Source organism: Caenorhabditis briggsae (assembly GCF_000004555.2).
Source record: "Caenorhabditis briggsae complete genome, chrII, whole genome shotgun sequence".
Classification (NCBI taxonomy): domain Eukaryota; kingdom Metazoa; phylum Nematoda; class Chromadorea; order Rhabditida; family Rhabditidae; genus Caenorhabditis; species Caenorhabditis briggsae.
Genome location: NC_013486.2, coordinates 11385306 through 11412145, shown reverse-complemented (window position 1 = coordinate 11412145; position 26840 = coordinate 11385306). Strand labels below are relative to the sequence as shown.

Sequence of the window (26840 nt, the reverse complement as noted above, 5' to 3'; positions counted from 1 at the left end):
ATAAAGGAATCGTGTGTGAAGCATGGTGGGCAGTGGAATTATCTGAAAGTGTCCAAAAATCACTTTTGAAAATATCGTAAAGCCTGTAATAGAAGGGCCCCCAACTTTTCAACTTTGAGCCAATTGATCTTGGATCCTGTGAAAGATATCAAAACGTTGTCAATTGATAGATTGATTACAGGTTTCACGGCAGGTAAAATGGAAAGTTCATGTTATTTTTATGGTTCAAAAAATCCTAGCTGTGGAAAAGAAACGCCGGTGGCCGTGACCGAAGGTACCAAAACTACAGTAATCTGAAATTATTATTATTTTCCGAATTTGTTGTCTCGATTTTCTGGTATTTTCTTCCAGAAAAGTCGGAAAACTGAAATTTTGGACAGTTAAAAAATTGGCTGAAAACGCCCGAAAATCGAGAACATAAATCCAAAAAAATAACGATATTTTTGGGTTACTGTAGTTTTAACTGTAAAACATCGGCCACGGTCACCGACATTTCTCTTCCATGGCTCCGAAAAACCTTTTGAGTGGGAATTTAATCAATTTTCAGATAATTTAAAATTCAAGACTAAAAATCAGAAAAGAGAAGAAAAACTACAGTATTCACTTTTACAAAATGGAATCTTTTAGAAGAATTTGTTGCAGAATGAAAGGTAAGGTGCCAAACTAAAAAAAAGTTTTTACTCGTCTCTGACGGAACTGAACGCATAAACAACGGAGGGTTGAAAAAAAATCTGGGGCTGAAGAGACGCAGAGGGTGCAAGACAGGTGCGGTGAGAGAGGGACTAGAAACCCCAGGAGCAATATGGTGTGACAGTTTAAAATAAAGTTGAAACGGGATAAGAAAAAGGGACAAAGCTGACTACTCCTTTTCTTCTTCTTCGACCAACAGCCCCATCCAGTAGCAGCCGTTGGCCAAGAAAGGCCCCTCGGAAGATGATGGTGTGGAATGAACAAGGCGATTGGTTGGGGAGAAAGGAGAAGCAGAGACAAGGAGAGAGAGAGTCCCCACCCGAGAAAGATTATTCTAGAGTAGAGAGTTACTGAAGAGACGCAGAGAACACTGTGGTGTCTAGTGAACGGGAGATAGAGAGTATATCTCCCGAGAGACAGAGAGGATGGAGGAGAGAGCCCGAGAAAGTACAGGATGTAGGATGACGCAGAGAGGGTCGACGGGAGGGTGACATGCATTGTTGGACACACAGAGAGACTCTCTCTCCCTCCTTTCCTCCTTATTCTCTCGGTATGCATACTGACACAGTGCGGCCTTTGCGTATCTCGCGTGCGCACTGACCCTACAGCTGGCAAGCAGCCAACTAACAGACAGAACTCTGGTAATATCTGCGTTTCTCGAATATCGATTGCTTATGTTTTGCCTCCTCCTCCAAGGAGGGAGGGTTGAGGTCTTCTCTTACTAGGGGGACGGGGTTAGATGCGTCGCCGCTCGTTTAACAATAGCCCCCCTCTACTACTCCGCGCACACGGACTGCACGCGGGTCTCGCGCCGTCATCGCCACCGACGATATGACGACGACTCGCGACCCACCGACCTTATTTACTGTGAAAGTGGCGAGAGAGAGGAAGCTGGCCGACTTTACCGGGGATAGCAGGTCAATACTGTACAAGCGAGCGAGATACAAAAACAAGAAGATAGTTGAGAGAGAAAAAAAGGGAAATGACGAAAGGGATGGTTGGAAAGGAGTACGAAGGGGTCTCTCTCTCTCTCGAGAGAGAGAGAGAGACATCCTAGGAAGAGAATCATGATCATGAACTATGTTCCAAGGGTGGATCAATTATACTATCTAGGTCAGACTGCACTTGCAATGGATAAGACCATAGGTATCAATAAAGTCATAAGATGAAAAATTCTAGCGGTGAAATCAGTTGGAAACGGAGTCCTGACTGTGAAAATGAACTGAATAAAGTTAAAAAATCCTCCGAATCGGTTATCAAAACGAATACTTTTTCTAGTACAAAAACTCGGAGCTGTGGAAGAGAAGCGGCGTTGACCGTGGCCGGAGGTCCCACGAAAACTACAGTACCCTATAAATATTTCTATTATCCGGATTCATTTTCTTGCTTTTTAATGCTTTCTGTTATTTTTCTCCAAACCAGTTAGAAAATAAGAATAGTGAAAAAGTGACTAAAAATGCACGGAAATCACGGCCACCGAAGTTCCTCTTCCGGCACATGAAGGATTTTTGTGAATTTAGTGCTTTTCGGGTAGAAAAACACAACGGTGATAGCCCAGTCTGGACAGTTTTCGAAAACATTTGGTAAAAAACATTACAATCAAATTCGGCTATTACATAGTCTTTGAATTTTGCAGAAGAAAAAATGATTCAACAGTAGACAGAACTTATTTTGAAGGTTGCTAGCCTATTTTTTCATATTTTTTGAGCTGAGAAAAACGTCCTGGATGCTAATAGAAAACTAGAAGTACATACGATGTAAGCAGACTTGAGAGAATATTTAACAGGAAAAAATACAGAAAGGGTGCACTTTTAAAAAGAAACCTCTGAAAAACAACGTTGATCGACAATGAACTGAGGAAAATTGAAACATGTTCCGACTCAAAACCAGAAATTTTCCATTTGAAAACTGCTAACAAAAATGTGTTTTCAGGTTAAATTGATAGCAAAAATTTTTCGAATTTGAAAAAAAAAATTAAAAATACAAAAAATAAACTGAGCGCACTTCGTAATGGCGGAGTGTCGTTGTTTCCTGCGTCTCTCGTTTTAGAACGCTCTCTGGCTCCTCCGCACTTTCTTTCAATTATTTTTTCATCGAAACTGCTGCCAAAAAAGCTTCTTAAAGGTCTAAAATTCCAATTAAAACTATTTTTTCGCTCACTTTTTTGTTCTGGTTCATTACACATAAATGATTCTATCGTTATTTTCAGAATGCATCTTTCTACGACACTGTCTCTGCGAAGAATTCTCAACAGTGGTTTTCATCCGTTTCAAGTAATTCCGAAGCCTGATGTATGGATGAAGCGAGAACGCCTCAATCGATTTACAGCTGTTCGTTTAATTTTTTGAAAAAAAAAACAAAATCAAAATTTGATAATTTCAGTGGCAATACGCATCAGAACGAGACACAGTCAAAGGAGCATACAGAAAGGAGGATAAGATTTTCACCTATTTGAACATGCAGCGGCAGGATGAGCCAAAGCTCGAGAAATTCGCAAGAAAAAGATTATTAGAAACAAAAAACTGGAGATAATTTTCAGCACGCCGAAGAACGAGTACGTACTGCGCTTGCTGAACATGACATGGAATATCCAAAATTCAAATCGATTCTCGCACAGTCTCACATTTTGCTCGATAACATTGTCCTTTCACAACTTGCCATCTACGAACCAAGATCCTTTAAAGTACGTTTTTATCTGAAATTTTTCACCCGGAGCTGCATAAATGGATGTTTTCAGAGTCTCGTCGCATTTGCAAAAGAACTAGCTCGCCAAGAAGGTATGGATGTGATTCCAGATGATCCAGAATTCTCTTATGATGTAAGTTTATGTTTCCAGCATTTATTTCTTAATAAAACTTCATTTACAGGTTCATGTGGACAACAAGTCAGTACTCCGTAAACCACTACCACGAGCCGTTGAATACACACGAGGAGCTTCTGAAAATCACACTCACAAGCCGAGAAAGCTGCGAGAGAACGAGTATTAACCTTGCTGACCTTTTTTCTAGAACTTATTATTATTATTATTATTATTGTTATTTAGTCATCTTTTTGCTGTTTTAGTTAGTGTCCTACTCTTTTGCGATGATATGAAAATGAATATCAAAAAAGAATTTGCGTCTTCATTAATACATACAAACAACAAGAGAAATATGCAAATTGTTGGCTATTTTTGTTCGATTTTTGGCACTAGGTTTTGGAGTTGGAGGAGGAGGAAGAAGAAGAGAAGAAGACACCCATTTAGAGAACCGCATAATTTTCCGATTTGTCAATGTGACAGTTGGTGATGATGATTGTGTTGTGCTCCAGAAGAGCGTCGTGGCCAGATGTGCTTGCAGCGACCGGGCTGAAAAAGTTTATTTTGTAAGAATTCAAAAGCGGTGCTTTTTTGGGGATGCCGTTCAAATGCGCTCAGACGAGAATACCGTATTTCCTTTAATAGGAGGCCACCCGAATCGTAAACTTTGAGCTCACTTATCTCGATTCCTATGAAAGATACAAAAAAGTAGTCAATTAACAAAATGGTAATCATAATATCACCAATATTTTATTAGGTGACGATTTTTTATTATCTTTTATAGGAACCGAGATAATTGCGTTCAAAGTTGACGATATAGAGGAACCGTTAACTTCCTATAAGAGGAACCGTTAACTTCGAGATCAATTATTTCGATTCTTGTGAAAGATATGAGATACTTGTCAACTGATATAATATTTTTGTTATTATGAAAAACAAATTATCAGATGACAAATTTTTGGTATTTCTCGAAGGAATCGAGATAATTGAGCTCAAAATTGACGGTTCTTCTGGGCTTTTTTAGGGGAAATACAGTAACCGTAATACTACAGCAAGAATTAGCGTTGGCCTCGACGCGAAAGCTTCAAATTCAGCTTTCTTACGGTTTTGTGCCTGGATTCCATCGGAACAGCGCAGAAAAAGTTTTATCTATGAAAAGTTCCGGAAAAACCACCATGTCCGGAAAAACTTTGCATTTGAAAAAAAATTCCAGCGCTTTTTTTCGATGAAACAGGCAAAAAACAGTAAGACTCTACAGTTGAATTCGAAGCCTTCCCGTCGAGACCAACGCTAATCTTACTGTAGCATTACGGTAATTAGTGTTTGAGCGCATTTACAAGACGTTCCGAAAAAACACTAATTACTGTAAACCCTCTAATAGAAGACCATCCAATCCGTCATATTTAAGCTCCTATATTTCAGTTACTGTGGAAGATATCAAAAAGTGGTCAGCTGACAAAATATTTTTGTTATTATGATAAACATTTTGTTAGTTGACTGGTATTTGATATCTCTTACAGGAACTGAGATATATAACCTCAAAGTTTCAAAGTTGACGTTTTGGGTGGCCTTCTATTAGAGTGTTTATGGTAAATGAGTCAGAATTACCTCGGTGGTGGGCAAACAGTTGCGAATATTCTACCAATCGATCTGACACAAGCCAATTCTTTGAATGCCGATCGGATTTTTCCATTCATCGAGCAGAGTAAAGTGAAAATGATAATGGAAGACAGCAAAGTGAGCAACTCGGTCAAATCTCCCAGTTCATAAATCAATGTGCTACTGGAAACAGTGGAGAGAACAGCCAAAACTCCTTGTGGTAACTCGACAATGATGAAAAGAACCATGATCGCTAGAATCATATTCGTAGTTCTCGAGTGTTGTTTGTCTCGTTCCACATTTGAAAATCGGGAACTCAAAACTTGAATCTTCTTGAGCTGATCCAAAATCAAACACGTCATCAGGCAGAGAATAATCTGAAATTTTCAGAGTTGTTGTACACTCTCTTCAAGGATACATGTTTGACTTACCGATGGAACAACCTTGGCCATCAAATAAAACAACCAGAAATTCAAATTCCTGAGCCACATACTCTGAGTATAAGCCAGTTGATATGCCACCTTGTTCTTCAGGGCCGGATATCTCTCAGCACATCCCTCGTTTTCCGAGACCTGCAAAAAGATATTTCACACCCGTCTTCTGAACTTTTCAATATATTTCAAAGTGTCTGGAGAAGTCCCCAACTGTCAGTCAAACCAAAAGTTGTACAAGAAGTGGTGCGTAATTAAAGAAGAAAGAGAGCAAATGTAAACAAGACGTCTTTTAATGAGGTCCAATCAAGAAGCAGACCCCTTTTCTAGGCCGCTTCCTTCTCTAATTATTTTAAAACAGCTTCTTTCATAGAAAACGTCTGTGTGGGTGAAATGAGCATTTCAGAGATCTACTACTCACTTCTGTCACTCTGGAAGTGAAATGGAGTGGGATGCACAGGAAGATCACGCTCACATAGATCACCACAATTGCAATTCGAGATTTCTGAAAATTTCAGGTTATGTCTGATTGAATCAAGCTACAGTAATCCGTACCTGCCAAGTGAACCAGGGCACATTCGAGTTGATGCCAGAGAGTTGAGCCAGGGAGAAAAATCGGATAAGTGAGAGAGCAACCACATGGAACACCTGAAAATTAATGTTTTGAAGTTTTTATAGCTTTCTTGACTAATAGGGTAGTTGCCAGAACATCTCAAAGACTGGCGGGCTTCTGGCGTGCCTCTGGTGGTCCTTTGGCGTTTGTACTATCAGAACTAAAGTTTGTACTAGCATAAAATTTGGTGACAAAATCATAACTATACCTAGACTTGAGGAATCACTTTGAAAATTTCAGTAGCTTTGAATCAAACGTAAAATTATATTTCTACCAATTTTTGTGCTTCCAAGATCCTGTCTCAAGGTATACCCGTTTTTATCAGTCTAGGTAATTGTGCGCAACTTTGTATACGTGTGCTTCAAGCTCTATTATCTCGGTTCTTATGCAAGACATCAAAATGTTGTCAACTGATTAAATTGTTGGTGATATTATGAAAAACATTGTTTAATTGACACATTTTTGATACCTCTCATAGGAACCGAGATTATTAACCTCAAAGTGAACGCAAAGGGTATACGTCTTTCACTCACCGCTGACATATGAACCATAACTGAAACTGTGACTGATAAGTGCATTGTAGTAGCCATATAGTAGGAGAAGAAGAACGGATGGCACAGTTGATCTGACATGAATTTGAAGAACGTCGAGTAGAGAAAGTTGATGCATAGGGCGAGTTGGCTGCTGAAAATTAGTATTTTGAAATTTGCACCGCTTGATCCGTTTCTTCAAATATCCTGGGAACCAAACTGTTTCAATGATCCAATTTTCCCACAAAGATCAAAAGTTTTACTTTTCTCTATCCCCCGTAGAACATAGACGGACCCCACAAGGTGCACTCACTCCACCGCATAAAAACTTCCGGAGGATACAAATGTATGATTAGTCATCTCGCTATTTTTTTTTTCTCTTTTTCCCGCTACTACTCCGATTTTCCGGATCGATGAGCTGCCGATTGTTTACCGAAAATGGAAGTCAAAACCTTTCTTTTTTATTCAGCTTGCAGAGAAAAAGACGTCGAGCTGCTGTCATCTGATGAAAAATAGGAGAGAAAGTATGTCAACTGACTACTGGAGGCTAGTGGATCCGAAGATGGAGAAAGAAGAACTAAAGGTCGGAGAAAGGTCTAGAGTGTCTAGACTGAACAAATTACTCATAAGAAAAATGTCTTCTTGTTTTTGTTTGTTTAGAAAGAATCTCTCAGAAAAACCAAGTTTTATCCCAAGTTTGCCAAAAGATTAGAAACCTTTTAATAAATCTCTCAGGTCTGGCGAGTCCCCAGATTTTTGGTTTTGCTCTTTTCGGACATTTATTCGTTTTCCAGATTTCCATTTCAGATATTACACTGGCCAGAAATCTCCGGGAAAAAAACTTGAAATCAAATCCCAAGAGAGGAACCCAGAAAAAAAAGTACCGTGAAAAAAAGATGGCTAGTGAAGATTAATCGAAGTCGGAAACACAAATATTCGTTCTTTTTCTTTCTTTTTCCTTTTTTTTGCCCAAAAGTCAATCTCTCAACTAGATTGGATTGCTTTTCTATTGTACATGTGCTCATTTTTTCTAGATTACTCGTTTATTCGTCACGGGAAGAAAATCGTATGAGCATGCTTGTAAACGGGGCCATGGCGGGCCTTTAGGGGCGTACCATAGTTTCTTTTAGAAGCGATATGGTTAGATTTGCTAACTCAGATACGATAGAACGCGACAATCACTGCACAAGGATAGAAATTAAAAACTGTATCTTGTCTACGAACAAAGTTACAGACCAAATGAACCGAAAACATAGGAAGGGCCCGGCTCGCCCGTACTCTATGGCTTATAACTTTGTTCATAGACAAGATACCGTTTTTCAAATAATGTCATTTTGTAGTGCTTGTTGAGTTCTATCGTATCCAATTTAGCAGGTTCAAAAATAATAATTCTAAAAGAAACTATGGCAGGGCCCACGAAGAATGCCTGGTTTACAATAATGTAAACGACCATGCTTCAAGAAACTACAGTACACTCACCAACTCATCGAAATCAAGAACATATTTGTTGGGTTTAACATTGAAGACAGCGTGGTTATCGTCAACATATGTCCAAGAGCTCCCGAGATACAAAGCAGAAGAACCATCGGTGGATGAAAAATCCTGCCATATTCGAGAAGAAACGTCTCGAATACTGTGCTGGAGTCTGTGGAATTGCTCATTCTGAAATCAAGGAATATAATAGGGGGATTGTTTGGGGTGGGAGGAAGTCGTATTTTTGTGTCGCCGACGTATTTTTTGTTATTGGGGAGGCATTCAAAACTCAAAATGGGCGGTGAAATCAGGAACTATTATTGAGGAAGGGTCCATGAGTAATTTTGTAGGAGGGGGGGGGGAAGATTTCTTAGGATGTGTATGAAAATTCTAGTAAAACCAGAGAAAGACAACAATTTAGATGAGTATGGATGGAATAAACCTAGTTTTTCAGAATACTCGTTGTAGTCCGGATTTAATGAGTGAGAAGAAGAAGAAGAGATTCTAGATTATGAAGATTTTATTGTACTGAATTTTAGAAAAAGTAAAATTAAATGAGAAAAGAGAACATGAGCAATCAAAACGAATAATCTTTAGGCGCCGCGAGAAATGAAAAAGGGTGGGATTAGGGAGCCGCCTCCTCCGGAGGGAAAGAAGAAGACAACAAAAAAGGAACGGACGAACTGGAAAAAAGGATGGTAATTACAGAAGGATGAGCGGATAGAGAAGCAGATATGATTTTAAGCGGATTGAATTTTAACACCGTGCTGTTTTTAGAATACGAGGGCGTTCGGAGTACTAGGAAAAATGAAAATGATTTTTGACAATTTGGAGGATAAATAATTCTCAGATTTTAACATCGTCAAGGATCTAGTTTTTGTAAGAAAGACTTATATGATAACAGGTCTCATAATGGACCCAGGAGAATAGTTCTTTTGAAAATTATCAACAAAATATCCAAGAACTTGTAGTAATTGAGCTCTCCGAGCTCCGCGTCGTTTCGAAACTGCGACACTTCGAAACTGCGACATTCCGAAGCCTGTCATTTCAAAACCGTGGCAATTAATGCGAATGGATGAATTTCACACTACAAAAACAATTTTAGGGTTTTCAAATATGCTTATTCTGAGAGAACACATTCAGAAACTGGAAAAATTTTTAAAAACATTTTGAAAAAAATTCAATTATTGGAATTTTTAGAATTTCTGGATGTGTTCTATCAGAACAAGAATATGTGAAAACTCTGAAATTATTTTTGTAGTCTGAAATTCATCCATTCTCCTGTATTGCCACTGATTCGAAATAACCGGTTTCGAAGTGACGCGGAGTCAAAACATGTCATGTTTAGGCATATTTTGAAGTTCTCAACATGGCAAATCTAATCTTAAATTACAAACTCATGGTTTGAGCTCGATTATCTCAATTTCTATGCAAGATAGATTAATATTCCGACTGACAAAACATTCCCGATATCCCAATGAACAATTTTTCAGTTGACAAATTTTTGATGCCTTTGACAGAAATTGAGAAAAATTGGCTCAAAGTCCGGCCTTTCTATTACAGGCTTTACGCTAAACTGGCTATGTAGCGGTAAAATTTAAGATTGATTTGTTCTCCAAGTAGAAACCGGAATCGTATCAGATCTTTTTTGCCTCGATCTTCTGAGCTTGACCAGACCAAAACAGAGCTAACTAGGTGCTTCCTCCATAGAAAATTATATTTTTATAGGTATTTTGGCCCCATTATTTTTACCGAATAATACGGATTAAAAACAACGTCTTCGGATTAGATTTGTCTCTGAAAACGGAACACAAACACGAGAACGATGGTGTGTTGATTGAAATAAATGATGATGGATTCCTAGAACATTGACACCAGAAAAAAAAGTGGAGACGAAACGATGTTCAAAAGGGTATGGGAAAAGAAAAATGAGTCAGGAGAGTGAGGGAAGGACACAATTCTCAATTTTTGGTGGTGGTGAATCAAATCCCAATTATGTTTCATTCACAATTATTGAGAGTGGACTGCTGCAGTAGTGCATTGTGTGAGAAAGGAAAGATGTAAAACAAGTGGGCGGGGTTTAGGTGATTCAGAAGAAAGTTCTGGAACTAGGACTCTTGAAATAGAAAACTGTTTTGTTTCTCCAAGAAAAACCAACTGACAATTCTCGAGAAGTGTTCCTTGAGAATAAGAAAAGATTTCGGAAAACTCAAAAAACCAATTTGTCGAAATCCTAGGTTTTCAACAAAAAAAAAACAGATTGCATAGATTATCACCAACCGCCTGTGTCAAAAATGAGAACAATAAATGGATGAATGAAAAATTTAAAAAAGGAAGTGTTCAAGAATTCAAAAACTAAGTGACGAATTTTTGGTATCATGCTGAAATTCTAGAATGGGATTAGGACAGAATGTGGAGTCCACTAAAAATGGTAATTTTTGAAAAATCAAGTCTGAATTCTATTTTTCAGTTTATTATTGGAATTCTGTTTTTTCTAAGCTACTGTACTGGTCAAAGACACACCCCTGCCCGTTTTTGTACTTAAAAACAGGTGTCTTCCGGACATCGGCAAAAAGCTGAATACTTGGAAATTTTCAAAAAATTCTGTGAATGCAAATACATGTGTATGTTTTACATTCCTGAAATTTTTCAAAGTGCTCGGAATCCTGACAGCCGAGCTCCGGACTCCTGAAAATGGTCGAAAATTAACTAAAGTGTCCGGTAATGTATAAGGAAAAAACTGAATACCTTGAATTAAAAGTGGGACAAACTAAAAGCTGTTTTTCTAGACTTTCAGAATTTTTTTTTTCCAGAGTTTGTTTTCTTTTCAATGAGAAATGTAAACCTAGCTGCTGGATATCCATCTAAATATTAAATTTTTCCTTAAAAATGGGAAAAATAAAACCTAGTACATCCCACCTATCCCCTCAAAACCAAGAGACACTGGAGCAATTTCATCCATCCGGTTACTAAAAGGGGTGGGCGTGTCCTCCGCAACTTGTCTCGTCCTATATATCCGGAAATGGGCGGAGCCTGTGCCATGTAGACTCTAAAGGACTCCCATCACTCACAATGATTTACGGCAATTCTTGATTGAATTAGTAGAAGAAGAAGTATAGATTATCATAAGACCTATTTACAATCATGAGTCAAGGAAATGAAAAAAAAGCGAACACTTAGTATGTGAGGGTGGAATAGAAAAAATGTCAAAAACAAGGTATAATAACTCTATTGCATATTAATGTGAATCTTTTTTTTTTCTTGACACCAATTCTTACCTCGTGAGCAAAACTCCTGGAAACTGCCGCCACTTTGAATACAAAAAAAGTTAATTGAAACTTTGACTCCTCTGAAAAAGTTGTATTGGAAGCGGAACTGATTTCAGTTAAACTTTTTTCTGGAAGTGCATATAAGTGAAAAAAGGCAAAAAGAAGGAAAAGGAAGAATGAGGAGGGGAAAAGGGGAAAAGTAACTGGGAAATTGAATCAAATCGAATCGAGTTGGACCTCTAACAAAAGGAGCTTCTTCCTCTCGGACTCCCAACGTCTGCATTTATTGCAAAAAGCGCATGTCTGGAATCAAAAAAGGACACTCTTCTGGATTATTTTAGGAAAAGCAAACATAATTTAAGGAGAATGGAGCCAGACAAGTTTCGAGGAAACGCCGCAAAATCTTTTCCTTTTGCAAACCGATAAATAAGAAAAGATGGTTTTAGGATTGTCTTGTTTTTGACATAGTATGAAAGGATTACTGTATCCATCATCCTGATTTAGTCTTACGAAAATTCTTTCAGAGAAAAATATATTCTTTGGAAATGTCAAGTCAATTTCACTAATTTTTAGATGGTTCGAGAGAAAAAAAGAGGACATGGGATGTTTAAGAAAATCAGGCTCATAGTGAACGTCATGTTAAAAAAGGATTACTGTAGGGAAAAGAAAAAACTAGGTCAAAGAAAGGGTTCAATTTTTTTAAAATTGAAATTCTAAAAAAACGATTCAAAAAATCAAAACCAAATTCGATTTTGATTTTGGATATTTTTCAACTTTTTTCTCCCGAAAATTGGATGTCAAATTTTTTTTCAAAACCAGCAAGCCGGTGTGCCTTCGGCACTATTCAATCTAGTTTTTTACTGGTTCGTAGCTTTGCTCTACACTTTTCCTAGAAGGGTCCCGTGAATCTATATTTATTTTTCAAGCTTTTCAAAAGTTTACAAACTGACACGAGGACGGACAGACGCCTGTAGTGTTTTATATATAAGGAAGATCTTTAGATTCCATAAATTCTGAATCTATAGTGATACCCATCTGAAACGAACCTCATCGGATCCGCGTCACTTCGAAACCGCGACACTTCGAAACCAGTCATTTCGAAACCTTGTTAATACAGGCAAATGGATTTCAGACTACAAAAACGATTCTAGGGTTTTCAAATATTTTTTTGTTGATAGACACACATTCTGAAATCGGAAAAAATCCAAAATTCAATTTTTCCAAAAATTGTTTTTTTAAGTTTTGGACTAAAAAAATTATTATGGATTTCAAACATGCTTTTTCTGATAAAACAGATTCTGAAACTCGAAAAAACAAAAATTTAATTTTTCAAAAAAATAATTATTATCGAATTTCTTTATTTTCAGAATGTGCTCTATCAGAAAAATCATATTTGAAAACCCTGAAAGTGTTTTTGTAGTCTGAAATTTATCCATTTGTCTGTATTACCACGGTTTCGAAATAACTGGTTTTGAAGCGTCGCGGAGCCGAAAAATAGGTCAGAAAATAATTACGAAAATACTTGCACCTTTAAGGATTTCACTACCAAACCTAAGCTCCGCCCACTTTCGAACTTTTGGCCGCAATGCGCCTTGAAAATGGACCAAAGTAGACAAATCTTCTGAAACGTGCCTCATCACTTGAACTCCATTCCAAAATTCCTGTATGCAAAAAATAAAACTACTACGTCAACAGAAGATGATAGGATATGAAAGAAGGGATTTCAAAAACGAATAGACCTTTCTCTAACAACATTTCTCTTGAAAAATTCCAGAAGAAACAGGTCAAAGTTTGAGGTGTGGGAGGGTGTAAGAACTACCTCTTCCTCTTCTTTTTCCTCGTATCTCGACCACCTAACTACTTTTGCATGTGCTCTTACTCGGATAAACATGTTTTTTCTAGGAACACCCCGTTGTTGTCCTAACGCTTAACACAATTTAAGGTGATCCTTGTTGTTTTTTGTGCGTGCTAAGGACAAGAGGAAGTGTAGACGTTCTAAAACTTACTCGCAATTAAACTATGTTATACCAGAATAAATAGACGTGCAAGATGAGGGAAAACAGAAGGAAGTGGAAGGAGACTTATTAGAAAAATGAGGAGGATCTTCGAAACAACGGGAAGAAAAAGACGAGGAGCAACACAGGATATGAGTGTTGATCGAATATTCATGGGGGTTATAAAGCTGAACGTGAAAAAAAGATCCGAATTCCCGAAAAATGATTATGGGACATGGACTTTGCAGGGGAAGTGTAGGAGGAGTTGGATTAGAAGAAGCCAAAGAAAACATAGTTGGAAATTCTAAAAACAATGAGATCGGTTCAGCTGCTCCAAAATCTTTGGAATTCAAACGCTTTCTGAGCCAAGATTCCGTGATTTGTAGTATGCTGGACAGCTGCTTAAGGCGTGATAGAAAAGTTTATGAGGAAATGAATGAAATGTTTTTGAACCTTGTTGTCAGAATAATAAGATTATTGTTTTTAGGTCAAAATCCAATTAGAGCATGTTTTTGAAGATTATAATGAGATTTAGTTTTAAAAGGGGGCTCAAAATTGTTATGACATTAAAATATTTGAAAAGTTATGTAAGCCAAATCAGAAATTCCGAAATTCAGAAATTCCGAAATTCAGAAATTCAGAAATTCAGAAATTCAGAAATTCAGAAATTCAGAAATTCAGAAATTCAGAAATTCCGAAATTCAGAAATTCAGAAATTCAGAAATTCAGAAATTCAGAAATTCAGAAATTCAGAAATTCAGAAATTCAGAAATTCAGAAATTCCGAAATTCAGAAATTCAGAAATTCAGAAATTCAGAAATTCAGAAATTCAGAAATTCAGAAATTCAGAAATTCAGAAATTCAGAAATTCAGAAATTCAGAAATTCAGAAATTCAGAAATTCAGAAATTCAGAAATTCAGAAATTCAGAAATTCAGAAATTCCCTAATATCCTGGTTCCGTTGATCCCATTTTCTCTCTTTCTCTCTCTCTCGCTCTCTCTTCCTATTGGATTATGCCAAAACGAGGAAGAAGGAAACACTGTGAATTACAAGTGCTCTCCGTCACAAATTCGGATTAAAATCTCATCATCCGGGAGTGCTATTAGCTGCGCACTTGTGTTTTATGCTAGGTCAATGGAACAGGCTTCTTCTGCAGACACGGTGGGAAAAAATTTGAAAAAAAAATAATTAAAAAATGCTCTGACATCATGGGAACGAGTTCAGAATGTCCTGGATCACCCTAACTATCTTTTCTTCAGGGATTTCTTTTTTCGAAGTAACTATGATCCAGTAGGATTAAGTAGGTCAGAACAAAATCAGACACATCTTACAATCATCTTTCGAATACGAAAAAATGTTCATACAAGGTTCAACGACGTCCGGTCATGTTCCGAAGGTCAAACATCTCCATTGTCCTTGTTTTTGATGTGCAGAGCCAAGTGCGCACCGGGAGCGGAGGACCAGAAGACGTCGGACAGAGAAAAGGCGGAATTTGAAGAAGAAGAAGATAGTTGACACGACATTCGGATATGATGTTATGACGGGCGAAGAAAATATTGCCTCTGGTGGTTGGTCCCGATCTCTAGATATGAGATTTTACGACTTTCCAGTTTATAAAAAACCAGAATACCGTAAGACCTGTATTAGAAGGGCCGGCCTTTCTATTGATCCAAGGTACCTTTGGAGCGCCCTTTTTCTGGTCATCTTTTACGGAATTTTTGTTCAAAATTCCTGATAATTGACCGATTTCACTAAAATTGAGCAAGTTTCCAAGAAAAAAGTTGTCAATAAATTCTGGCAAAATTTTGCAGTCGAAATTCCGGAAAATCTTAAATTTCAAACAATTCATTGTAAAGGGAGCCCTTCTATGAGAAGGGCCCTTCTATTAAAGGGACCCTTCCAATACAGGTTTTACGGTAATAATGGAGTTTTCAAAAGGTGATTCAGGGTTGGAAAGTTAGGGAAAGTTTTGTAAAAGAAAAGTTTCAGCTTGTGCTTCCGAAACTTGGGATCCAGAGTTACTTGCCAAAATATTTTTACAGGAAACTCAAAACTTGGTTAAAATGGTGAAGATTCAGACATAAGTATCTTGGAAGCAAGAAAATTGGTAGAAATACAATTTTAAGTTTGATTCAAAGCTACAAAAAATTTCAAAGCTATTTCTCAAGTGTACGTAGGGTTATGGTTGTCCAACGGTGAATGTTTCTAGCACGGCGTTGTGATTTTCATGAAAAAGCAACTTTGACAAGCGATAACTCAGCTCAAAGTTGATCAAATCCTTCGAAACTTGGCTAGTTTACTGACGAATTACTGAAAATTTTGCTCTCCAAATTTTAAAACAGTACAACGCTGTACTCAAACTTTATGCTGGTGCAAACTTTAACCGCCAGCGGCACGGTAGAGACACGCCAGACTTTTCAGCCCTTTCTAGTAAGATTATTAACTGAGAGAAAAACGAGCAAAATTAGAAAACATGTTTCTTCTCCAGACTGGAAAGCTTAGTTGACGACGGACGACTCCCAAAGACTGCTCATCTAATTTGATTGGAATCACAAATGAGCGGCACAACGGTGGAAAGAAGAGGTCATGTTTTTGTGATTGGTTTCAGCAGAAAACGCTGGTTTCTCAACCAAACCCCATCACATGGGACAAGGCATTGAAAATGCACATTCGTTTCAGATGAAGTGCAAATTGCTTTGTTTCAAATGAGGTTAATCGAATGACGTGGCATTAGAATGATCTATGAAGAGAACCGATTGGAATAGTAAAACGACGATTTTTGAGATGCGCGGAATTTTGAAAAATCTAAAAGCGAAAGCTCAGCAAACCTCTGGGAGCCCCATTAGTTTTTAGTAGAACTTACAGATGTCATCAGGTGACGGAGAACAGATAAAACAACGAACAAAAAATGCACCTAAAATATTAATTGCCAGTTTTATTGCATCTACGACGGCATATCATGGGACAACAAAAATCTGATTTTTTGTTTTCAAAAGAAGAACATTCGAAAACGAAGGAGTACGGTAGAAGTAGGAAGGAGAAGAAGTTTGAATCCTATAGTTGCAAGTGAATAAATAGAGGACCCAACCCAACTCATTACCAATTCAAAAACGTTTTTTTTTGGTTATAGAGGTCCTTTTCTTTTTTCGGACTTCCCATAACCTTGAGAGGTCCTTCTTGATATTGAATATTTCATCTGGAGCCAGAAGAGAGGGAAGAGGTGAAAAAGAATTGCTCTTGAAACAAGCGCTATTCCCGGAAATTGGGGTTACGTGAGAAGTGCTTGAGAATAAGAAGAAGATGACACGGAATACATGGCGGAAGAAAATTTATGTCATTGAAATTGGAATTGCGGCCGTTTGGAGTTTTGCCGGAGGTCGAAGATTCGAAAAACGAATGTCGGAGTTGTGGAAGAAAAACGCCGGTGGTCGTGGCCGAAGATCCCACAACGAGAACTACAGTAACCTATGAATATTTTCATTTTCCGGATTTATCGAATCTATTTTCATGCGTTTTCTGTCAATTTTTTCGAAAATTGGGGATTTTTGAGCCTGGAATATGAAACTTTTTAGCATTTTTCTACCAGAGTTTGGAACCAAAATTTTCGAAAGAAAAAATTGATTTTTTCTTCGATTTTTTTGCAAAATTTTTAAACCTTTTAAAGTTTTTCCGTTTTTTTTAAAGTTTAATTTTCGGTTTTTTCAAATTTCTTGTTCTGATGAGTTTTTGAGGCGTTTTTGAGAGCTGTAAAAACGATACAATGGAAAAGTTTTTAGGTTACGGTATTTGTCATTGTGGGACCTTCGGCCAGGACCACCGGCGTTTTTCTTTCAGAACTATACGGTTCTGGAATTTTTTCATTTTATATATTTCTGTTTTGAAATACTATTAGATCCCTATTTTCAGATTTTATGGTTCTGGAGTTCCCAGAGTTTCAGATTCCTCAGATATTCAGAAGATTTTCGCAAAAGTCTAGAAAGAAAGGCTCTGAAATTCAAGATAAAAATTAGGAGGTTGTCTTCTTTAAAGGTGGGGGGACAGGAGATTTTACGGGGGATTTTTGGGGCCAGAGTATGCATTCTACCGTAACGGTGTACAACGCTTAATGTCACTCTGCGTACAGCTGTCGCCCTCGCCTTTATGTATGCAATAGGGCTGCCACTATCTCTTTGCCCGCGTAGCTCAGTCGGTAGCGGCGCCGCACCTCCAACACTCGCCTCGACAAGTTCAAACTCCTCGAGAAGCATATTTAAACGGAATTTCGACAACATTATTCTTCTCATGTCTCTCCACCTTTAACATAAAAATTTATTAAAGATACTATAAAAAAGTTATTGAAGATACTAAAGATATTATTGAAGTGATGTTCACCAAAACTTCGAATTTTTGTTTTTTGCAATAAGACGTATAGGAAAAGCAGAAGTACCATATATTAGTAATATTATGATAACTATTTTATCAGTTGAAAACTTTTTGTATATCTTTTACAGGAATCGATATAATTGAGCTCAAAGTTGACAGTTTGAGTACACTTTTATTAGAGGGAAGTCGGTAATGGCCTTGAAAAGGGCCCGAGGTTCATATCCAATAGCTTTATTGGCAATAAGCGTTACTCTTTAATCAAATCAGGCATACACAGAAACCAGAAGAACAATCCAAATATAAGGAAAGCAGTCTCTCCCGAAAACAATTTTTCTTACTTATGTATTTGTAAAAAGAGAGGGCGGACAGCCACACGGAAACCTAATAGCTCCAACAACCAAACACACAAAAATACTTTTTTTGGGTCTTTTTTCTTTGCTGTTTCGATTGTGATACATAACAAAATTAGGGTGAATGCGAGGACATTCTAATATTTTTTAATTTGGAGATTACTGTAGTTGGAGATTTCGAACGAGGAACAAAATAGCAGAAAGGTATGACATATATAAGCTAAAATATTACATATATGACTGCTGTTTCCGTGTTGTATATTACAAAAACAAAAGAAAATGTCTGTGCTTTTTTTCAGCATCCCCTCCCCCCAAAAAAGGTTTTTGATCATAAAATTAAAAATAACTTTCACCTAAAAAAGTGTGGGCGGTAAGAGGAACTTGTGATATTTAGTTAGAAAAATAGGTGGGTGAGAAACTATAACGGAAATGGGATATATCATGTTTTTGGATGTTTCTGGATGAATTTTCGGGAAAATAAATGACGTTGGGTTTTGAAAATGTTGGAACTTCAAAAGGGATTGTTGTCGTTCCAAAGGGGATTGTAACCAGTTAACTTTTAACTTTGTGCCAGCCAATTTATCTCAGCTCCTGTGAGAGATTTTATAAAGTGGTCAACTGATAAATTGTTGTTCAAAATATCAGAAGTTTTTATCAGTTGACACATTTTGGATAACTTTCACAGGATTCGAAATAATTCAGCTCAAACTTGACAGTACGTGGACCCTTCTATTACAGGTTTTACGGTAGTTGATTCTGAATTCGTATGCAATAAAATGGAAAATCTCAGATGAATATCTGAAAATAGTTTTCTGAAAATGTGTGAGAATTTTTCAAGGTGATATTAGTAATTTTCAAATGTATCATTTCACACTCAAAAAAATTCAAGACTGTAATTTTCCAGAAACCGATATTCCATTTTATAACTTACGGCTTCTGAATCAATTTTTTATATCTTACGGCTTCTGAATCAGGCTCGCCTCTCAAAGTGTCATAACTCTTCTAGGTCAAATTTTACCAAAAAGTTGTCAATTACAAAAATGAAGCTCTACTTCCGTTTAGTACACTATGAAATTTTCCAACTAATCTGTTAAGTTATAAACTCTTTTGTAAATCATTAAATTCGTCATATCGTATTTGCTCTAATAGAAGCCCACCGCACTTTGAGCTCAATTATCTCAGTTTCTATAAGAGATATCGGAACTTTGATGAAATGTTGGTGATATTATGAAAAATATTTTATCGGTTGACAGATTTCTGTTATCTCTTACAGCAATTCAGATAATTAAGCTTTATTAGAGTGTTTACGATTTTTCAAATGTCCGACCTCCAAAACTAACAAATTCCAAAAAGTTACGAAGAAAAACATGGACAACAAAAGTCTTGTTTATGGAAGAAAGGACACTCCAGATAACGTTCTATTCAAAAGTATTTAGTATCACATGCTCAGAAGAAGCAATCAAGGCCTATTCTTGAAGGAGTTCCACACCGAAAAGATTTATTAATAAATAATGAAATGCTCCAAATTTGGGATCTTCGGATAACCAGAATGAATATTATTCTGTTTTTCGACCGCCTATATCACTTTTTTTTTGTATGTACCGAGCACAAATATATTCAATTGAACAAAGATCTCTTATTGAATTGAAAGGGATTTTTATTTCAGGTTCCCAACCAAAGCACAGTTCTCAAGAAAACGTTTTCATCTCATTCTGGACTTTCAACTTATGAATCTTCAGAACAAAAGAATATGAGAAGTGCGTGAGAAGAGAAATTCTTCTCACCTCTCTAGAAAGATACCAAAAATTTATATAACAAGGCATGTTTGGGGGAACCAGACAGGTCCATTGAATATTTCATGAAACAGCACATAAACATCAGATCCCAAAAATCTGAAAACTAATTTGTCTGCATTTTGTTGAATAAAGCTTATACTGTTAAATATAACAACTATTATGCTGGTGTGCAAAAATGGGTGCTGTGGAAAAGAAACGCCAGTGGACGTGGCCCAAGGTCCCACAACGACAATTACCGTAACCTAGTGATAAACGTGACGGAAACTGCACGAAAATCGAGAAAATTAATCCGGCAAAATTATTTTTCTTTAATTTTTTGCAAAATATTTAGACTTTTTTAGGTTTTTCAATTATTTTTGAAGATTCTTTTTCGATTTCTCCGAATTGTTTGTCTAAAATTTGATGNAACGTTGCTCTGATTGCTGAAGATTACTGTAGATTACTGTAGAAACCTTTGCTGTTTGTTTTTTTGCAAGCAAAATCAAGTCAACATTAAGGCAAAAAAAAACAAAAAAAAACAAAAGGAAGTTAGTTTTCTACAGTAATCTACAGTAACCTTCAGTAGTCAAAACAACGTTCCATCAAATTTCAGACAATAAAAACTGGAAAAATTACGGTGTTTTGTTCATCGCTCTGATTTTTTTATACCCGAGTAATCCATATTTATAGATTTCCGATCATTTTTCCAACTTGTTTGGAGGTTTTCAACACACAATTTGTCGAAAACCAATAGTAATCGAGAAAAAAGGACCGAAGGTTTTAGGTTACGGTAGTTCTAGTTACTAACTTTTCACTTTCACATCTCATATTTTTTATACAAGCATAATACAGACTTTTTGAAATCTGAATGAATACACCCCAGTCTTCATGTGATCTTTACGGATCACAAGACCTTGAACATGGTCCTATGCAAAATGTTCCGCTTGCAATGTTACGAAACATTCGCTTCTTGTTCTGTTCAATTGTTTGTGTTGCTATTAACACATTTTGACCGAAACCATCACATTTTTCTCAACAATTTTTGCTTCCCGCATAAATTCACTTTTTTTGGGCTTCCTGCTGCGATGGTTTTCGACCAGTATTGTTGGAGACGTTGTTCTTGTGTATAAAAACCTTTTTTCTCTTCTGCATACAAAAAATCATGAAAAAAAACGACACAGATGTTTCTCCGATGTCGCTCCCAATCTATGTTTCATTTCCACGAATGCTCGCCGATCAGCTCGAAACGAGAGAGTGCGCGAACTGAAGACGCACCAGACAGTACACTCTGACGCAATATTGCGGACGCAATCGAATTGTTTTTTTTGTTTCGCATCGTTTTCCCTCATTCCGTCTCGAAGAGAATAGATTAGATTACACGAAAGTGTCAGAAATTGTTTATCAATTTTTTATGTCACCCTATTTCCTATTAAAACTCTGTATTTTGCGAAAATTTCAGATGTCCAGCGAAAAAACACCTTTGGTCTTCTGTGAGCTTTGTGTTCGTCAGATTTCAGGAGACGCAGAGAACGTAACAACATGTTCGGAATCTTTCGAATGCCAACTTTGCTTTGGAATCATGGATCAATCAATGATTGACGAGGTTTTCATAAATTTCTTAGTACAAATTGTTGTCGACTTTTACCTATTTTAGGTTGGAGAAAAGGTTCAAGAGGAGCTTCAAAAACTTCCATACGACTCAAACAGCTTCATTTTAGCTTTGAATCTTCCCGTTGGTCAAACGTTAAGGTAAGATTGTCAGCGTAGAAGTTATTTACCAGCATAAGAACAGGGAGATTCTAGTCAATCGACTCCGGCCGGATTTCAATGGAACCCTCGTCCAAGTTCCACATAAAGTACGAAATATTGATGGATATCTGAAGAAACTAGGCTCTGTAAGTTGAATTTGAATTTTGAAAACATTAATTTATCGTTTTGCTTTGTTTCAGTATTCTGGAAAACGTCCAACACTAAGTTCGGATTTACAATTGATGATAACTTTCGAGCAAGACGAATCAGATTTTACGGATTTGCAATTCCTTCAAAGCGCATTCCCGAACGATTTTCGTGTTGGAAAACGGAACAGATACAGCCACCAAGAAGCCCCAACGAGTTGCTCAAAACAACAGTTACAACAGGTCACTGGTAGAATCAACGAACAGATCGCACGGTTAGTGTATTTATGATTTTTTGATAAATACATCAATGATAAAGTTCAGAAAGTACGTCTTCAAATCTCCCACTCGAAAGTGTACGTTCAGTCTTCAATTCGAGCGAGATCCAGTTTTCGTTGCCGGAAGATATTGCAAGTATTCTAGATGTCTTCCACAATCGCCGTGGAGTGAAGATAAGGATGCACCAAGAGAACCAGGAAACTCGGTAAGCTATAAATTTTGAATTTTTAAGAAATTTGATATTTAGGTGTCTGAAAAAGTATGTGACGTTCTGAAGAAACAATTCGGTGCCAGTGACAGCAGATTCGTCACTTCTGGCCGTGAGGATATTGATGTACGGATGCTCGGAAATGGAAGACCGTTTGTCGTTGAGTTGAGAAACTGTAGAATCACTCTGCCCGTTAGAGGGTAAGTTGACGATGAGAAATAATTGCTAACAAAAGAATAACCTTCAGATTGAACTATCTGGAAACATTAAAATCCGTGGAAGAGACTATCAATGCCCAAAAAGATATCAAAATCAACTCGCTGACGAGAGTACCTCGAGAACTTGCAGAAAAATTGTGTGTTGGTGAAGAAGGTAATTTTCCTTTTTTTTTAAATCCTAAAATTATGTTTTCAGACAAAAGAAAACAATACTGTGCCTATTGCTACAGTATCCTGCCAATTTCCGATGAGCAATTCGCCGCCGCTCGATCCAAAATTCCATTAACCATCGTTCAAAAAACGCCAGTTCGTGTAATGAAACGGCGAGCTTTGTTGGACAGAGAACGAACGATTTTCTCGATGGACTTTTTGAAATTAGACGATCATCATTTTGAAGTTCGACTTGAGACTCAAGCAGGAACCTATATCAAGGAGTTTGTTCATGGAGATTTTGGCAGAACTCGTCCTTCTCTAGCGGAATTGTTGCATGTGGAGAATGGCGAAGTCGATATTCTGGAGTTGGACGTGGAGAAAGTGGATCTGGAGTGGCCACCGAAGCTAAAAGAAGGACAACCACCTGTTAAATTCCGTTGATTTATTTTTTTTGTTGTTGAAATTTTTGTTATTGTTGTTGTTCTTTTATTTATGAGTATTTCTTTAAAAAATTGGATTTGATTTTTTTCCGATGATACAGGGTTTGCAATCCCTGAAATTCTATCTATGTTTCCTCAATTTTTCACTGGTACAAAGAAATCGGATCTGCCGAAGGTCCCACAACGACAACCACCGTAACCTAAAAGTATTCTCTTTTTTTTTTAATTTTGAAAATTTTTAAGTTTCTCGAAAATCACTTTTTCTCGAATTTTTGAAACATCTCATTTTTTTCAGATTCCGGATTTATTGTATTGATTTCTGATTCCCGTGCGTTTTCAGGCAATTTTTTTTGGGAAAAAGAGCAGGAAACTCAACAAAAATCAGTAAAAAACCAAAAAAATGCCGAAAATAACAATATTTTTAGGTTACGGTAGTTGTCATTGTAGGAGCTTCGGCCACGGCCTTTCTCTTCCACTTCTCCGATTTTTTAATACCAGAATGAAATCAATAAAATCTGATTATCGTTTTAGACATGGGTGAAACGTCCGCACCGGTCGTCGCCGACATTCCGCAACCGAAACCATCTCGGTTCCAGTTCGTTCCGGTACCGGGAGAGTTCACAAGAGGGCGATGGAAGTGCCGCGATTCATACCATCCGAACGCGGAGACGCTCGAGTTCGAGAAAAACAAGACGAAAGAGGAGGCGAATCCAGAGAAGTAGGCTTTCAATATAAAGCCAACTAATTATGTATATTTTTCAGAATTTCTGTATTCTTAAAACTACGCCAGCCACAAGAAGAGAGCACAATTCAAGTGACTTCCGTTGAGACCAAGGAACAAAAATAACCTAGATGACCTATCGAATTCATCGGAAAGTATCATAATAACTCGGAAGAATGGGGTGACAATTGTTCGGAAGACGTCGAACTCGCTACTTCCGGATAGATATGATCAGATACGGGAGCTTTCGATTGACGATTTTGAGAATAAGTCGGATGAAAAAGTCCAACAAGTGCCACCTACTCCAATGAATACGCCGCCAGCGAGTATGGTAGTTGTTGATACTGGGGTAAGTAGGAAACTTAATGAACAAAGATCTCATCGTATTCAAGTTTTTCCAGATTCAATCGGCTGTTGAGAACTCGCTATCCCCCCATGTAAGTCGTAAACCTTCGAACGATGAGAAGGTCGAGGCTCAGAAGCTCGCCGAGCCAAGTCTCACATCTGTAAAATCTACTGCTTCCCTGTCAGTGGAGACTTCAAAAGCAACTCGCCACTTCCAAGTTGAACCAGTGGTACTGAGCGAGCCAGGCACTCCGGCTCCAGTTGCACCAGCTCCATCCATCGAAACTCTTGCCCCGTCACCAAACGCTCATCATCCACTCAGCGAGCCAACCTTCCAAGTGATTCAGGTAAGCTGCTGGTCCTAAAAATTCATCTAAAACAAAAGTTATTTTAGACGGAAGAGAGCAAGAATATGTCAATGGACTCGGTTAAGAACGTTATCGATGCAGCTCTAATGCCACCCCCAGCCGATCGTCTCGACCATGTAGATGAGGTGGAAACACCAACGAATGTGATGATAACTGTGTCGGCTGCATTGGAAAAGAAGGATGCAGAAGTGGCGGGAAGCTTGGATGCTTGTGGAATCCCGATTGCCGCACCAATCAGTGCACCCCACTCAACTCCTTATGGAACTCCAAAAGAGACTCACATAGTCCCGGTCTTCGATGAAGTGTTCTCCTCCTCAAATGTAAATTCTCCACCACCGCCAATCATCACTACTACAACTGCCCCAACAACTGCCCCCGCGTCATCACCAGTGTCCACATCGGTCCCCGTTTCTGCTTCGTCGTCCGGAGCCGCTCTTCCAGCAGCTCCAGCGGCTACAATGAACGCCTCATCTCTGAATACGCCTTCGACAACGGATTCTCACACTCCAATTGATAACAAAATCGAGCAGGCTATGGAGTTAGTGAAGACCCATTTGACGTATGCAGTACGCGAGGAAGTCGATACGTTGAGAAATACGATTGCCGAGCTGGAATATCAGATGCGCGAGCTTCAATACGAATGCACCTACTATCGACAAAACTGCGCACCGGAAGTTGTGGATCAGGCCAACAATTATGTTCTCCAGCAAATGTCGGCACATCAACGCCCGACCAGAAAAGCAGTCAGCTCAACTAGCGTGATTTTCGACGTAGTTCCTTCTCAAAGTGCAGCAACATCAGCGTCTGCATCATCGGCTCACATGCGTAATTTGCAGAATCAAATTCAACAAATGAAACAGGTGAAGATATTTTATATGGAATTTTGATAACTAGCGTTTATCTGTGGTTATCAGACCGTGCAAGAGTTTTCGCTAACTAAATGTTAAGGGAGATTTCAGATCGCTCCTCTCGTCACATCTTCCTCAAACATCGTTGCCTCCTCCTATTCTTCGGCTCCCACCATTACAGCTCCACCAAAGCCCTCTCCCACCACCTCCGAGTCCTCTACAACAGGCAATGGGAACGGAACATCAGCATCATCAGCCCCCACCACCAGCACCACCACAAACACCACAACCCCTACCAATAACTAATTCACCTTTCCTTCGGACTCCTAGTTCACCTCCTCGAAAAATAAGCATATAGCGCTTTAAACCGCCGCACCTAACACGACATTTTTGCCCCTTTTTGCATTTTATGTACGTTTCCTCCAAAAAAACTCTTTTCCTTATTTATTGTCAACTGCTAAACAAAAATGGTAAATTGATTTATAAAATATATCATATCGTATTATCATCTGTCCTGCTGATTTCCAGATTCTTTTTCATCTGTAGAGATCTTTCTAGAACTCTTTTTGATTCCTCTGTTCTTGTCTTCTCTATTTCCAGATGTCCCTTTTGTTTTCAGATGACTCCAACCGTCTTAATGGTGGCTGAAAAGCCTATGTTGGCAGATTCAATTGCAAATCTTCTATCAAATGGGCAAGCAAGAAAACGAAAAGGTTCGTTATTCAGAAACTCTTCAAAATCTTTGTACTATTTCCAGGCTGGAATGGTGTCTGCTCAGTCAGCGAATACGATGGCCAATTCAACGGTAGAAACGCAAAATTCAAAGTCACAAGTACCTGTGGGCATGTGATGTCTCTAGACTTTCCTTCGAAATACAACAATTGGGAACGCGTCGATCCAGCCGAGCTCTACAGTGCTCCAGCTGTCAAAATCGAGGCTAATGCGAAAATGAAGATGAACGAGTTTCTGGCCTCCGAAGCGAAAACTGCCGATATTTTAGTTTTGTGGTTGGATTGTGACAAGGAAGGAGAGAATATTTGCTTTGAGGTTGGCTTAAATCGTTTTATGGATTTTTGAATCAATCATGTTTTTAGGTGATCGACGCGGTCAAATCAGCAATGTTCAAAAATCGGCCAGACTTTATGTCGGATGTCTATCGAGCACATTTTTCAGCTATCACTGAGAAAGATCTGAAAGCGGCGATGAAAAATCTGGGACGTCCGGATCAGAATATGGCGTTGTCTGTTGATGCGAGACAAGAGCTTGATCTACGTATCGGATGCTCGTTCACACGGTTTCAGACCAAGTTTTTCCAGGTATTATAATTTCCCCCCGTCAAAATGTTCTAAAATTGATAGGCGTAATTAAAACCAGAAAAAAAAACTATGTGAAAATAATTTAAGGGAAAGTATGGAGACCTGGACAGCACAGTCATCTCCTATGGACCTTGCCAAACTCCCACTCTCGGTTTCTGTGTCACA

General features: G+C 38.0%; 5 protein-coding genes across 5 annotated transcripts in view; 4 read left to right on the top strand and 1 right to left on the bottom strand.

Moving 5' to 3' along the window:
* Window positions 1-2900: 2900 nt before the first annotated feature.
* Window positions 2901-3677, top strand: Cbr-mrpl-20 (the record flags this gene model as incomplete). The annotated part of the gene is made up of 4 exons (XM_045242708.1): window positions 2901-3020; window positions 3230-3373; window positions 3428-3508; window positions 3558-3677. The coding sequence occupies 4 exons, from the start codon at window positions 2901-2903 to the stop codon at window positions 3675-3677; spliced, it is 465 nt and encodes a 154-aa protein (XP_045097133.1).
* Window positions 3678-3930: 253 nt separating this feature from the next.
* Window positions 3931-8321, bottom strand: Cbr-dmsr-3 (the record flags this gene model as incomplete). The annotated part of the gene is made up of 7 exons (XM_002631565.1): window positions 3931-4036; window positions 5096-5463; window positions 5518-5658; window positions 5939-6022; window positions 6073-6165; window positions 6664-6814; window positions 8140-8321. The coding sequence occupies 7 exons, from the start codon at window positions 8319-8321 to the stop codon at window positions 3931-3933; spliced, it is 1125 nt and encodes a 374-aa protein (XP_002631611.1).
* A 13022-nt stretch (window positions 8322-21343) lies between these two features.
* On the top strand, window positions 21344-23078 carry CBG20791 (the record flags this gene model as incomplete). Its single annotated transcript, XM_002631564.1, has 8 exons — window positions 21344-21487; window positions 21539-21633; window positions 21677-21779; window positions 21834-22054; window positions 22104-22263; window positions 22306-22466; window positions 22514-22638; window positions 22681-23078. The coding sequence occupies 8 exons, from the start codon at window positions 21344-21346 to the stop codon at window positions 23076-23078; spliced, it is 1407 nt and encodes a 468-aa protein (XP_002631610.1).
* Window positions 23079-23610: 532 nt separating this feature from the next.
* CBG20790 lies at window positions 23611-25665 on the top strand (the record flags this gene model as incomplete). The annotated part of the gene is made up of 5 exons (XM_002631562.2): window positions 23611-23795; window positions 23907-24147; window positions 24200-24490; window positions 24538-25371; window positions 25471-25665. 5 exons carry the CDS (start codon window positions 23611-23613, stop codon window positions 25663-25665), a joined length of 1746 nt encoding a protein of 581 aa, XP_002631608.2.
* A 328-nt stretch (window positions 25666-25993) lies between these two features.
* The window catches only part of CBG20786, a gene marked incomplete at both ends in the record, with an annotated part of 11977 nt that continues 11130 nt past the window's right edge, over window positions 25994-26840 (top strand). The window contains 3 exons of the mRNA XM_002631559.1: window positions 25994-26072; window positions 26117-26419; window positions 26476-26665. Of these exons, the coding sequence (XP_002631605.1) occupies window positions 25994-26072; window positions 26117-26419; window positions 26476-26665 (572 nt within the window). The remainder of the gene's footprint in view (window positions 26073-26116; window positions 26420-26475; window positions 26666-26840) is intronic.